General features: G+C 41.3%; 1 protein-coding gene across 6 annotated transcripts in view; it reads right to left on the bottom strand.

Annotated features, from left to right (window-relative positions):
- Positions 1-15,849, bottom strand: part of BLNK (B cell linker) — a 162,852-nt gene that overhangs the window by 71,796 nt on the left and 75,207 nt on the right. Inside the window, exon 1 of one of the 6 annotated variants that reach the window (XM_014523656.2) lies at positions 11,292-11,602. The exons of 4 other annotated variants lie outside the window; for them this stretch is intronic. In XM_014523656.2, coding sequence (XP_014379142.1) covers positions 11,292-11,338 — 47 coding nt within the window. In that variant the 5' untranslated portion in view covers positions 11,339-11,602. Of the gene's footprint in view, positions 1-11,291; positions 11,603-15,849 lie in introns of those variants that run through there. One more of the 6 variants, XM_014523657.2, reaches the window with a different exon arrangement.

Below are 15,849 nucleotides of genomic sequence, written 5' to 3'. Positions count from 1 at the left end.
TCTTTCCCATCCTTTAATAGAAGGAAGCTGATATAACTTCCTCCCTTGCGTCCATTGCATTGATGGGATTTAGCAAAGGGAAGTGGAAATAAATCTTTGATTTTTGTCAGATTTTTGTTTTGTTTTGCCTCAATGCCATCATAGTCGCCTCACTTTTTAATAACTTGCTATTCTGACAAAAAACACTGTGTATATTTTGTACCTTTGTTTACAGAGTATACACAGCAGCCCAGAGAGGCTAAGTATTGAATATATTTTATCTCTGTGTCCTCTAGGACACATCTTGACAAACAGGCTGCTAGTCACACAACCTGAAATTTAGTTTCTCTATTTTGAAAACGTGGGCTCAAGTTTTAGCATGATGGCAAAGCAAGAGGTATTGCCAAAATCATCAAATTTGGTCAGTAGCTAATGGTGCCTTGCTACTAATTTTCAAACAGAAAACCTAGTTCTCTTGGCAATGCTATATTACAATCTGCATATAAAAGCTAGTTATTATAATATGCACAGTGTGACTAATGGAGTTGTACTCGTTTTGTCTATGGATGCTATGGTGTGAGAGAGAATTGTTTTTCCTGATGACAGCTTCCTACATTCTGAATTGGGAAGGGAAGTTGTGTGTGCTTCAGCCAGGCAGAAATTGGCTGCTCCTTAAATGAAGTGTTTGTGGGTTTTTTTGGAAGTCTACTGTATTCTGCTTAATGATTTCAAAGCAGCAGAATTAAATGAAAGGCATTAATGGCCACCTTACAACAAATATTAAACAAATCAAAACTCACTCAGCTCCAGGCTTACATGAAGGACTAACATTACAATACTAAAGGGTATGGCAGAGCAGATATAATTGTTCAAAGGAGTTTGTATTGCTCTTCAAAAAAAAAAAAAAAGAGGAAAGTACAAAGTCACTGGAGGGGAACCAATAAAGAAAATGCATAGTAGAGAGGTAGAGAATTATAACCTATTGAGCCTGACATCACTTTTAATCACAATTCTACAGGCATTTTTGAATAATGACATAACATTCCTCTCCTCCTTTAAAGGTATGTGGGTAGAAAACATAGCATGACTCTATGAGGAAATAGAAAGTGATGCAAAGAGTAAGGAGGCTAAAGGAAATAATCTGTTGTTCATAAATACTTTAAATGTTGTGTGTGATTTGAGCAATTGAAAATGAAGGATTAATATCACTGGTTTGAGATTGGCATAGCATGGACACTGATAAACCTCTATTCTCTTGTTTTCTTGTTCCACTTCACTTTGAATCTGGCCTTGCCGTTTTAGCCCTGGGCATTTGTTGAGCAGCAACTAAAAATCCATCTTGAATTATACAGAGGTATTGGCTCAGATTCAGTAATATGTTTATGTTTAGGCACATGCTTAAGCATTTTGCTACATTATGGTCCTGATATTGTAAACAAGAAAGAACTGAAATGAGACCTTCAAATTCCCTTATGACCTGAAACATCTGCAGTTTCTGCCTAAGTATAATTTTTTTTACAAAGTAATCAAGGTAGACTAATATATGAACCCTGAAAACACATAGAAGTTCCCCGTCCCTCAGTAGATAAAATGCTTTGGTTTTATCATGGAGTGTTTTTGTGAATAGAACAGTAAAGCTCTGTGTACATTAGAAAATGGATTATATTTTAAAAAAAGTCCTGTTTTACTCCATCTTAAACTGAACATGTGTAGCTGGCTGTAGAAGCTGTGCAAAATGATGATCAGAATCCAGATCAAAAACCACACCTGATATCTGAAGTAGCACATATTGCAGAATTCAGATGAGGCAATAAACTGAGGTCCCCCTGGCCTGTCCCCAGAAGTTCTGTAAGTGGAAGTTTTTGATTCTATATCCATTTTTAAAGGGGAGCCCCCCCCCCACATATCTTACTTCCAGCCAACATTCTCAATTTTGGTAAAGGGGTACAAATGGACAAGTAAGTCAGTGCTAGGAAAACAGAGGTGTCATAAAAACAATGGAACATATGACTTTTAGGCACTTTCTCAAGGCAAGATTCCTTACAAATCAGTTAAATCACATGCTCAGTAAAGTACTCCACATTGTGAGTCAGATCAGTAGAATCTGGACTTTTGCATACTTAAGGAACATGCACATAGCTGGATGCTAGCCATAGCTTAAATTTGTCTTTAACAGCCAGCTCCTTCCTTCCTTAGTGTCTGAATTGGATTATTTGTCTTTCATTCTTTTAGGCAGCACTTTCTTGTGGCATTGAGCTGGGAAAAGATTAGTTTTTTCTCTGGTCCTGCAGTCAAGGATATTTTTTCTTTAATTTTTAGTAAGAATTGATGCATAGGAACTAACTTTGCTCACCAGTTGCCCAAGTCAAATGACTACAAATTTGCCTATACTTGTCAATTATGGGATTGTGATGGGCTGACAACGATTAGCTACAAGCCAATTTCCTAGTGTAGATAAGCCTGAATCAGTGCCAAAGAGGAGTGTATGTTATTTGCCTCTCTGGAAGAATGCCTTTTGTAACAAATCTCAAATGCTTATTTGCCTCTCTGGAAGAATGCCTTTTGTAACATGTCTCAAATGCTTCCCTGCCTGTGGTGTGGAGGCCAATCCTGATTCATAGATTTTTAAGGCTAGAAAGGATAATTAAATCATCTAGTCTGGCCTCTGGCATACACGGTCCTTAGAATATCACCCTTTTGCCCCTGTATTGAACCCAATGAATGTGTGTGATGGTCTTGTATCTAGGTTGTAGCTGTATTGGTCCAGAGGAAAAAGGAATCAGGACTTATGGTACAGGTGGTATCTTTTATTAGACCCAACAAGATTTTTGCAAAAAAACCCAAACAATCAAACAACCCCCTCCCCCCCCAAAAAAAACTTAAAAGAAATGAAAGATTTTTTTTTTCCCCCCAAAACCTTGTTGGTCTAATTAAAGACCTCTACCACGAGTCCTACTGTGGTCTTTTACTTTACTGCTTTGGGATGCATTTTGATTATTGCAAGAATGTTGTATGTGGCATTTTCGTTGGCATTATAGATTTGCAGCATATCACAGGAAGCTTCCTTATAAGTACTTCTGAAAAACAAGTGGCTATTCTGTAACACCTGTAATGAATTTATTTTTACAGATTAGAAAAAGAGCTCGGCAGAACTTGCAGACTGCTGTTGGTGCTAAAGCCATTCAGTAGGGCTGAAGCAAACTATACAGTCACTTGTACCATCTGTGAGGTCCTTTTAGCATTCTGCCAAAATCTATGAGAGTTCCTAAACAGCTAAATAAGGCAATTCTGAATCATTTTCAAGGGTAATTTTTCTGGAGTTTTCCACCTCTATTGCTAAGCACATAATAGCTCTGATATATGCTTTTTAAAAGAACATATCTAACACATTGCATTATACTGTAGATTATTTAGAATATGAAAGATGGGGTGTAAAACTAAATTTTACAACCAATATTTTAACCACCACATAAAGCATTTAAGGAGAAACAATTAAATTAATACATATTCCTTCATTTCTAACACTAGAACTCTAATGAGCCACCTGCAGAAGTGAAGAGATTTTTTTAAAATTGACTACCACTTTTTTAGTCTGTGGTCTACATTATCAGTGGTTTTGAAGCATTTTCATTAGACATGTAGGCCCTGTCCAGATGAGCACAGACATGTGGTATGTGACACTGCAGACCTATCTGCAGCACCACACACCACACATGCAGGTGTTCCCAGCACTGCTACCCTGCAGTGCAGGGTTTTTTTGACCCCAGGACATCCTGGGGTCAAAAAACCCACTCTGAAAAAAAGCAGAGCAGCCCATGTGGGAGCAGCATGTGCTGCCATAACCAGAACCTGGCCAGCCAGAGCTACAGTCTGGTTGCTGGTCAGGCTTTCTGCTGTGGAGGCTGCTGGGGCCAGCACAGTTGCTGGCTCCAGCCTCTCCTACCCCACCTGGGATAACCTGCCGTGCGCCAGAGCACGTGTGTGGCACAGGCGTTCCCTGGGGACAAGTTGTCCCTGGGGAAACAAACGTCTGTGTTCATCTGGACATGCCCATAAAGTATAGCTGGTTGGGAATTTCCCTGCCTACAGTTTTCATGAAGCAATGCCTAACAATGCAAAACTGCAGTCTAGTATGAAATCTGGCTTCAGATGGAGCATTTCAAAAGGCAGTTCAAGAAACTGGAGAGAAGCATGTCCATGTTGTGAATGAAAACAATGGCTGAAATGTTGGAATTTCCTGCAAGATAGAAATGCCAAATTTCTCTCAGCTGTGTAAGGGGATTAAACAATGGGATTTTAAAGAAGATGCAAGTAATGACAGCACACATTTTCTATCTATATTAGGAAAATTCACAATGAAAGTATAAGTCAAAAGATAAATTTAATCCAGGCTTGTCCTGCCAACTATAGATTTGAATGCAATTGGCCCGGATTTGTCTGCTGCACCTAATGGTTTTCAATACCAAGTTCAGGCAGCAGAGACAAAAAATCTAGCTCTATTAACCTTACTAACTTTCTGAATAGTCAGCTGGCCATGATTTGGCCTGGGTTAAAAAAAAAAAAAAAGACTAACCAAGCTCAAATCTGACTTTCTTATGGAGAAGGATGGTGAGGGTATCTTGCTATGTGTCTAGAAGTGTGCCATTGAGCCAACTCCAGATTTGCACTAAAGGCCTCCTCCACTCAACCCAGCTGTGAATAGGTTCCTGGTATTTCAGGCAGGGGATTCAAGGGTGACAGAATACCCTACCTTGTTGGCTACAGAAACAGCTGTGCCTTTAGTTAGTTGCATTTCTTTTACAGGCTGTTTCTTGTATAGCTATGCAAGCCAGAGGTGTGATTTGGTGTGAGTTGTGATTGTTATGGCTGTGCTACTAAAAGTCCCTAGTGTAGACAAACAATGACACTAGCAAAATGATGAACTTGATAAAGCTGATTTTGCTCTGAGTAGCGTGTAGGTGGCAGTTTTGAAATAAAGTTCGTTTTGCCACTACAAGTCATACTAGGGGCCTGGACTGCATGAGTACAATTTAACATTGGTTCTGTACGTTTGTCTGAAGCAGACATGCACAGCTATTACAGGGTACCCACTTGGTAGGTAGCTATTACTGTACCTTATTATTAAGTTTCTAGGGAGTAGGCAGTAGCTTGTTTCCCTTGAGCTGAGGGCTGACTGGCCGGGCAGCAGCTCTGCATAAAAGGTCCTCGGGGTTATGGCGGACAATATGCTGAATATGAGCCAGCAGTGTGCCCTTGTTGCCAAGAAGGCTAGTGGCCTACTGGGCTGCATTGGTAGGTGTGTTGCTAGCAGGTCAAGGGAAGTGATTATTTCCCTCTATTCAGCACTGGTGAGGCTATATCTAGAGTACTGTGTTCAGTTTTGGGCCCCCCACTACAGAAAGGATGTGGACAAATTGGAGAGATTCCAGTGGAGGGCAACAAAACGGTACGGGGGCTGAGGCATATGACTTATGAGGAGAGGTTGAAGGAACTGGGCTTTTTTAGTTTAGGGAAGAGAAGACTGAGAGGAGACTTAATAGCAGCTTTCAACTGCCTGAAGGGTGGTTCCAAACAGTGTAACTTAGGGAGCTAGACTGTTCTCAGTGGTGGCAGATGACAGAACAAAGAGCAATGGTCTCAAGTTGCAGCAGAGGAAGGTTAGGTTAGATATTAGGAATAATTTTCTCACTGGGAGGGTAGTAAAAAATTGCAACAGGTTACCCAGAGAGGTTGTGGAATCTCCATCCTTGGAGGTTTTTAAGATGTGGCTAGACAAAGCTTTGGCTGGGATGACCTAGTTGGGGCTGGTCCTGCTTTGAGCAGGGGGTTGAAGTAGATGACCTCCTACCATCTCTTCCAACCCTAATTTTCTTTGATTGTATGATTCTATGATACTCTGGGGTAAGCTGCAGGCATACGACACCTACACTGCTATAAAGCTACATTGGTGTAATTTCATGCCTGATTTTTCAGATTCATTTTAGTTACAGCATTGGATGGCTGAACTTCCTGCACTTATGCTTTTTTTTTTTTTTTTAAACCAGCATAGGGGCTGATTATACCAGTGTTGAACATGTGTGTCAAGGTTCTAGAACCACTAAGATACTATAGCTCTACTGTCAACGAATCACTAGTGTGGATTTGGCCTGTACCTTAAGGTTGATAAATATTCAAGCTTATCCATGACTGCTTAGCAAGGGTTTTAGTATTATGGTGTTTTCTGCCATACAAAAAATCGGTCATGGTTTAATAGGTTTAAGTCACAACCATGTTTAAACAAATTTCTGTCTGTAATATAAACTGGGCCATAGATAAAACCACTGTGTAGACATAACATACCTATATGTTCCAAGCTCCAGAACTGGACATGTTTTAAAAAGGTTTTAGTCTTATGAATTGTTGCTGGAAGCGTTCACAGAAAATCTTTTGATAGAGGATTTCAAATGAAGAATGCCATCGGTTGGCAGACAAAATGACAAAGACTGCTCTTAGGAGTAAGAGGCTGCAAAAGGGTTTGAAGAGAAGTGAGTTTCAAGTGAAAGGAGAAGAGCAAAAAAATGGGCACAAACATAAACTGGAGTGGAGTTGGCCTTGGAGGCGAGGGCCAGATCAGCAGGTGGAAGCTGGGCAGGAGTTTGAATATGTAAGTCATGTAGACCTTGCCGTGGAAAAGTGATTAATATAGTGGTATTTGGAGATGTTGAAATAGAGTGTGCCAAGAAGCATGAAGGAGTAAGTTTCAGTACTTGATTACAAATGACAAACAGTGGGAAATGGAAGTAAAATGGCAATGCTGTATAATCGTAACTCCACATTTTGTCATGAATTGGCCCTAAATCCTGTGATGAGACCTTTAGTTTCTGCAGTGGACTGGGAATGCTGTAGAGGTGTCAGGGAAATTAACCTTTTCCTTTCATCATCCTGGTCACAGTCAGAAAAGAACTGAGACACTTTTCCTTTTGTCTTCCTGTGTCATCAATCTTGCTTGTCATGGGTTTTTATCTGGCTAATTTTTCACACCCTACATGCCTGCGTAGGTGTACTGAAAGGTGGAGGAGCTAAATATGGCTTCTTAAGTAAAATGGAAACTTAGAGTCTATTTCCATATTTTTTGTGGGGGCTTTCTGTGTCAGATGTTGAAGTCCTAGTTTGCACAGGGCCACATGAATAATAAATAGTTTTTCAGACCAGCAATTCTATGTTTGTATCCAACTTCTCCTACACGGATTTCATTCTGAGTATGACATGTTGCATGTCAAAGCTTGATTAGGAAACATTCTAAACAATAATAATAATAATAATAGTAATACATTATTATAATAACAGAAATTAATTACTGAGATTAATACCAACACTTTCTTATAGCCCCAAATCCAGCTTTCTATCTTTTCCAATTGATTTTCCTCACAAAGAAAACTGTTCTCTGTGATAAAATATTTGATACATAATAGCACACTAGGTTCCAATTTACATTAACATGTCATTTTGCTCCCAAATGTGTTCATTTCTTGCTATGTACACTTGAGAGAAAGAACTTAGGGTAATAGAAGAGGCAAAGTATACCTGTATTGAGACACCTATCACATGAGTTTAAACGGGGGAATCTGCCAAACAGCACCCAGGACTATACTTATCAGTTAGAAAGCTCATGTTTTCTTCCAGTCCTGGAAGTGACTCTGTGTGGCTGTAGGCAAGTCAATGCTTGTAGTTAATATATGGTATCACTACAGTTTGTCTCCCTACAGTGGTGATAGTAACCTTTGTATATTGTACCTTTGTATGTTGCTTTGGGATATGTAACTAGTACTAGCTAAGTGGTGAAGGTTGTTATTAACTTTTGTGGTCATAATAGAGAATGTAGCAAGTTTGAGGAGTTCTAACACAATCACGTATGTAGCTGCTAGAAACAGTGTGGAGCCAGGAGTTCTGGGATCATACTCTCAAAAGAACGAGAGCCACTAAAGCTATTGCAGGATTCTGAAAGCTTGAAGCTATATCTTTGGGTTAACAGCTGCACTTCACTTTTGCAGAGGGAAGGGGCCAGCCCTGGGCTCTGGAGCAGGCAGTACAGCGCAGCCCAGGGCTGCAAAGCATGCTGAGCAACTCATATTTAACTTGAACCAGGAAGGGGTCTGGACAGAAGGTTCATAAACTGGTTTGACCTAAATCAGTTAAGTCTAATACTACATATAACTAGGTCCATCACAAACCAGTTTCAGCCATTTTGAAACTGGTTTATGTGCACTGAACTTCTGTTCTGCTATGGGTTTAAAGTTTAGTTTCTGATCACATAAACTGGTTTATGTGTACCTTCTGTCCCTAGCCTTCATGTCCACCATGTTTTCAGAGTAGCACGTAGAAACTTGCATTGCTATTGCTGCGCCATATTCTACCAGTTGGTTTCTTGTATCCCACACTTTTAAGAAATACACCATAAAGAATATAGGATCCTATGTCTATCACATAATTCATTTCTCTCTAGACAATCTTTTCCTGGAATCCAAGCTTTCCCATTTGGAAGCAATAATGTGTAATGGTTTTTGAGGAAATGTCTACATAATACTATGCATGCATATGATGCTACATGAAAATAATGTTGGAACTCCATGAAGCATGTTAAAGTGAATGAGTCTTACAACTGCAAGCACAATGTGCCTGTCCACAACATACTGGGTAGAGAGGCCTATAGGAACACTCTGGTAGTCCTATCTTACCAAGATAAGCAAAGCAGCTGAATGAGTTAAATATGCAGATCCAGTGATGTGAAACACTGATACAGTAGTACGAACAAAAGAGCACTCTAGTAGAATATAGTATACCACTTGGGGAGAAGATGAGAAATATTGATATCAAACCAGATTGTAAAATCTAACTTTATGAATCAAGTCCTGAAAAGTTAAAGCTTTGGGCTCAGACACTGATTCAGCACTAAGGGCATCTTGATTCTTATGTAGACTGAGGTAGTTAGCTGTGTAACATAGCATCTAATGAACTGGGCTGTCTCATGTGAAAGCTTATGCCTCCCTGAAGCAGGTGCCACCCTTGCCCTGCCTTCTGCTAGATTCTTGTGGCTACAAAATGAACCTTCAAGAAGGCTACCATTAGAAATCTTCTGACTTTAATTACAAAGGCAGTATTTATTATCAGTAGGAATTTTTGTCTCTGTGTTCATTCTCAGCACATGCAATTATTTCACCAATGTAATATTCAGTGTTAATAGTGAAAACAAGGGAGCAACACTTTGTTGCTAGTAAACCATGGACAATACCTTGTAGTGTGTTCCCGTATAAATCACAGGATGAAGCAATGCTACAGCCCCATTACATTCCTCCCCTGATGTGTGTTGTGCCTCCTAACTCTTGGCCAGTTATGCAGTTATGGAAACCACTGCTACAAATCAGCAAAGCCTAAAATATTAATACTGCCTTATGGGTAAATGTTTGGGTCCCCTTCAGAAAAAGGTATTTACTCCTTTGCCACTATTTAAGCATGGGAGTAGTCTCACTGAGAGTGACGGGGCTACTAACATGTTGAACAGTCGGCATGTTCTTACAGATATTAACTGGCCATGAGGATTCTTAACTGCTGCTTCATTTCTGCACTGCAAAATCATCTGAATTGACTGTGACCCAGCCTACCAGAAGCTATAGTAGAGCTTTCTCCGCATGAACTTTGAATTGGTACACAAACAATCATGCCCAGGTTAGCATGGCAGCGGTACATTCTTGTTTGTGCTTGAGCAAAGTTCTGTTGTGCCATAACTGTGGAACGTGGGAGAAACTCAGTAGCCAAAAAGGTGATTTTACACTAAGATAGCTATCTGGACATCAGACCCTTGTGGAGACTAATTTTTACCAACAGGTAACTAACAAAACTACAATCCTTTGTTTCCACTATGTTTTTCATTATTATGATAGACTGTGTCTTCACTGCTTATACTTCTGTTTGGCCCCTAACTCCCATTTTTCTCATCAAAGAAAGCTGGACATAGAGCTAGACCTATTCAAACCACCAGCCTAGAGGATAGAGGCTCCATTAGAGAGAGAAACTTTTTGACTCAATTTTTTTTCCATTGGAAAACCATGGTCAGCGATGTACCTAGACTCCTGGCAACCCCAGGCGAACTTTTAGTATCGGGCCACCGTTCGCCAGAGATGATGATAATAATAATCAGACAATGGAAAAAAAATTACCATTTTCGAAACCCCTTTCTGTCTGGGCGCTGGGCAGCTGCCCGGTTCACCCACACCTGTGTCTGGCTCTGAAAGTGATTTGCCAAACTGAAACTTTTTGCAGAAATAGTTCAGTTACATGTAAGTCTCCTCTGACAGGGAAACTGGGATTCAGAGACTGAACCCAGATAATTGGCTATTGGTTATTGTGGGATGGGTATGTCTCAATCTTTTCCTCATTTTTCATGGAAAATATTCAAGAGGTATATTCTGTTCCTGTATGGAAAAGGAATTAAAAAAAAAATGTTCATGGTGTAGGAAAAGTGTGTTTCCTACTTGGTGCAGATTTTTTATAGAGGAGTTCTCCAGTTACCTTAGAAATTATTTTGTAATGATTTCCTTCTAATTCTTCCCAAGTATGCTATATTTAGAATTCTCTCTCCTTTTTTTGGCCTGTTTTGTGCTTTCCCTCCCCTGATACCATTCCCTTCCAAGATTTGGATATATTAACAGTTAAACAGAAGAGCCCTCTTACAAAACTCTGACATGTTTAAGCAAACTCCTGACTATGCGTCAGGGGCCAGGTGAGTTAATGTTTAAAAAAAAAAAAGACAACTTTTAAAACAAAAAAGAGGAGGCTGCTATTCACTGAAAATAAAAACAGCAAGGACAGAGTCTGCTGTGAAAGCTACTTGGTTATATCTGAGTTTTATTCACATGACTGTTTTGTCATCATTTGTACTGTGCTTTTCTGCAGCTCTGTAGATAGGTCATGATCTTTTTTACAAAATGCTCTGCTACATATATATTGTGCCTCAAAATCTTCAAATCCTTTTTAATTTTAATATGGAAAATGCTCTTATTTTATGTCTAATCTTCCCTTTGTATGCTTTATTGGCTGTGCTTATTTTCAGTTTTCAGAATTTTAGTGGCACTGGTAGAAGCTAGAAGGGAATGTGTTTTCCAGCACAACAGGTTGTTTGGCTTTGCACTTTTCTAAACATAGACCAATACCAATTTCCCATTTCTAAGCCCAATCTGTCCTCTAACTTGTTTTATTCAGTTCTATGAGCACAGCAGTAAAGGAGAAGTATGACAAAATCATGGAAAACAAAACATAAAAGGAATAAAAACTCATACCTTAGCTTCTCACCAGCTGGCACAGTGATCTTATTGAACTTGTCCATATTCCTTGTAGTTAGAATCAGGTAAACTAGGAACCTTTTAGTGAAAACATGTGGTGGCTCTTATGACCATAGGAAGGAGTAATATGTCAAACTGTCGACCTGAGATACAATCCCACAGATGATCTCTGCCTGGCTTCTAAGACTATTGTGCGAAGGAGAACACTCATTTATTAGGAGAAGCAGAACTTGCCTGAGCACATAGTCAAGTTTCATGTTTCGAGTGAATCATGTGACAGAGCCAGCCAGACAGCTTGCTTGAACTACTGAATGTTGTGCAAACTTTGACAGACACCTATTGGGTATACACATTCCCCTGAATGTGCTCAAGTCTTTTATTACTTCCTCTTTGTGCCTTTCATGCAGCTGGTGTTTTAATCAGATGGCATGACTGGAAAATATACAATATGACGTACAAAACACACTCACTCCCTGCTGCAGGCTGGCTACTTCTTGAATGATCTTTTTTTCAGTGCTCTTCTAGCTTGTTAAAGACATACGAAAAACTAGAACTCTTGGTTCCAAAATGATACCTTTTTATTAGACCAACTGGAAAATGGCAAGAAAATTGTCCTTTTCTAGCTTGTTAACAAATTTATCTGGGTGCTGCAACTTGCCAAACTGTATCCTAGCATTTGCAATTACAGTGGTGGCAGCTTGTCTGAAAATATTTTCCTTGTTTTCAGAATAAGGTGTTGATGTTTCATGAATTGCCCCTTCCAAGCAAAAGCAATGTTAAATGAGGAACATCATCACAGACAAAGGAACTCACTGATGATGCTTCCCAATGCATCCTGCAACATGGTTGCTAGATGCTATGATTTTACTTAAGATGTACTAGAAGGAAAAGTCTTGCCTACCATAGGAAGCAGGGTTGCTGAGACACAACCCCCCCTCCCCCCAAACAGAACAGAACAGAACAAGAAAGAAAGTAAGCAAAAGGGAAACTTTGCATTTAAAGCCTGGTGAGTGTTTTTTGGGAAAAGGCCTTGGAGAAAGACCTTAAAGGAAGTTGTACTAGTTTAACTAGAGGTGAGTTACTACAACAGTTGAATTACAGAGGTAACTCTAGCCTCAAAGGTTTGACAGCACAGGGCCTGATGGTCAGAAGCGTGAAAGCAGCCAACCATACTGCTAACCGACACAGCTGGGCTGACAAAGTCCATCTGTAGATACAGCTATCTACCTTAAGCTATTCCTTTTGCTGGATAATTTATTTCAGTTGGGAAATTGCTTTACAATTTATTTTTTCTGGTGTAAGTTGTGTCTCCTGGGGGGGGCGGGGGGGAGGGGTTCTAGCCTAGCTCTAAAGGCAAAGCTCTACCTAGAAACCATTCTTTTTATTTTAATTTTTTTTACTGTGTAGGCAAGACTAAGGATTTAGTTAAGCCCAGGTTATCTTATATGTGTTTACCCTATGTGGCTAGGGACAGAAATTACATCATAAGCGATGTGTGCTTCCTGAGGCTGGGGGGCACGGCAACCGCCTGCAGGTGGTGATGCAGGTGTTGGTGGTGAGGGTGGGCTGAGTGGGGACTGTCCATAGGTGGCTGCGGTGGTGAAGGGTCCCCCCATGGTTGTTCACTGACCAGGGGGTGGGGGTCCTCCCATGACTGGACGCTGTGCCAAGAAGCGTCACTTCTTGAGGTGGGGTGAGGGAGTCCACCAGCGCTCCGCCTGCCCCCCCTGCCCATTGCTGAAGCCAACAGTGTTCACCCTCGGGGGGGCACCAGCACTCTTAGGGTGTGCACATGCACCCCAATGCACCCCCTGTGCATCACCACTGAGTTACATATTAACCAGTTTAAGTGATCAGAAACTGTTTTAAACCTGTAACAGAACAGAAGTTCAGTGTACATAAACTGCTTTCAAAATGACCAGAACTGGTTTAAGATAAACCTGGTTGGATGTAGTATCAGACTTAAACTTTTTTGACCTAAATCAGTTATGGAACTTCGGTCCCAGATCTCCTCCTGGTTCAGGTCAACTCAGAATCCTCCAGCATCCCACAATCCTTTGCAGCCCTGGGCTATGCTGCCTGCTTCAGTGGGGCAGGGGCTGCCTCACCCCTCTGCTCCTTAGCCTGCTTCCTACTTGTCTGTCAGCCCAGAGGGACAGGGGGGCAGGGGAACAGACCACCAGCTCCCCTTTAGCCAGGGTGTGCACAGCACATGTGGGGAGGGAAGGCCCCTGTGGTGCAGGCTTTTCAGACCCTGGCAGCTTTTCTTCCCCTCCTGATCCTTTCCCTAGAACCTTGCCTCAGCCCTTGCGAGTCTCAGGCAGCTTGAGGGAGCAGAGGAAAGTTCTCCTGCTCCTCCGTAGCCTGTTTTGCCTTAGCTGCTATGAGCCTGAGGCAAAACTAATGCAGGAGGGCAGAGGAATTTCCCTTTGCTCCCTGTGCTATCTCTGAGAATCCAACAGCTAAGGCAAATGGGTAGGGTTAGGAAGACTTCCTCTCAGCTCCTGGGGCTGGGGAGGACTCTGGGCTGGGTGGTGGGAAGCCCCCTAAGGCAGGGGCTCCCCAGTGCCCCCCTGCTGGGCTGCAGGAGCAGGCACCTGACTGGAGGACTCCTCCTCCCTGCACCTGTAGTAGTGGCTGAAACAATCAGTGGGTTGGAAGTGGGAGAGGGGACTTGGGCTGGGGAACCCAGGCTGGGGGAACCTCCTGAAGAAAGAGGCTCCCCCAAGGTGGGCCAGCACCTGGCCAGGGGGCTCCTGCACCCCCTGTGGGGGGACAGTAGGAGGCTGGGGACACTTGGCTGGGCTGGCAGTGACCTGGAGACTGGGAGACATAATCTAATGCCTTCTGCCTACTGGTCTGGGTCAGTGTAGGCCTCTCCTTGCCTTTCCCACTAATTGAAAACTGAATGTCAGTTCCGTTGGTTATCCGTTCAAACTATATAGCATAGGGGAAGCTGCCTAGTTTGAACCGATTCAGCCTCAGGCTTTATAATGAGGTACTTAGCCTGTGGGGTAAACTAAACTGCTATAAACCAGAGTTAAATCCATGAGTGTCTACACACAAATTTGCACGGCTTTAACTGAACTTGGACTGGTGAAATATCTATGTATGGAAATCCACAATGCCTTTATACAGGTCAATCACTCTGATCCTCCTCAGTTAAGGTACAAGAACTCATAACATACTTTTTTAAAAACTTTGTATCCGAGGCCAAATTAGCCAAAACTAATTCCAAATCCAAGTGTCCAGAACCATAAGTGGCCCTACTACTGGCAAACCTCCTCCACCTACACCTGGGGCTTCAGATGTTTCCATATCCTTTGGCAGGCATCCTACTTGCAGGCCCAAGCTCATAGGCTTGGGGTTCGGATGCCCCCAAGTTTTGCTTGCCCTGAGCCATAAGGCCTTCCAAGCAAGCAAGGGTTTATGAGCACCCCATGAACTCTTCCATAGCTTCTTCAGCAAACACAGGAAAGGCAAAACTTCTGTTTCTACTTGACACAACCATTTTCCCCTCCTTTCTTTTGAATAATGCATGAATAGGACCATCCTTACCTATGACCCAGGCTAATCTAGGACATGATACTTATGTCTGAGTATATGAATTTTCACATAGCCTTGGGCACAACTGTTTGTTTGACTATATATAGTGATGGCCTTTATACTGAGCTCACCTAGGCATGCAACTTTGGTATTCAACAGCAAAATAAGCAGGCGTTAAAATCCATTCATCTTTTACCAAGGCCACGTTTGATGGGTCCTTTGAAGTTCTTGGGTGTTTTGGGCTCTGTTGGTGATGTTTGTTTCCTGTTGTTGTTCTTGTCTAGCTATGGCTTTCTCATAAGCCAAAGTTTTTCTGGGTAAGAAATCTGTAGGATATTTATTACCCATTCAGGGGTGGCAATGGCCATTCCATTATTATGTGCATTTTGGAGCAGATAAAAGTGACTTCTTAAAAAGGCGTTCCAGCAATTTATACTTGATTTCTTCTTGGATGCTTTCTCTTCCTTGACTGTATTTTTCATGTGAAAATACAGTAGTAAAACACTTTTTTTTTGGATTAGTGCAAATTCCATTCTACTGGGGAGATTAGGAATTGGCCACAAGATCTGTCCCTCTGGTAAGGATGCTCTTTTGAACCTTGTCTTGCCAGCATCTTCATCTTATATTTCATGTGACAATGTATACAACTACTCTAAAGGGGAACTTGATGAACAAGCTGCACTCTCTTGTCTGTTTTGTCTGTTTCTAGATTTCCTACCCTTCACAAACATCAGTGGAGTTATTTTAATATTTAAGACCCTGGGATACCAAATTGCATTATGTGTTTTTATGAATCAGTATTCTTTATGTGCAAGAATAATGTGTGAACCTCCATTGGAGTTTAAAGACCCTGAACACCGCTCTGACAGTGTAAATAGGCCTTGAATGGATGTAAATTAATTGCATTGACAACTACTTAACAGCCCTATTTTAAAGCAGCAGAGTGTAATGAGGTTGCAATGTAAGTGAGAATCGGGATCTGACCTCACTAGATCTATGTCATGCTTGC

This window comes from Alligator sinensis, unplaced genomic scaffold (assembly GCF_000455745.1).
Source record: "Alligator sinensis unplaced genomic scaffold, ASM45574v1 scaffold472_1, whole genome shotgun sequence".
NCBI classification, from domain to species: domain Eukaryota; kingdom Metazoa; phylum Chordata; order Crocodylia; family Alligatoridae; genus Alligator; species Alligator sinensis.
Note: the sequence above shows the minus strand (reverse complement) of the source record. Positions and strands in the feature narration are given on the sequence as shown.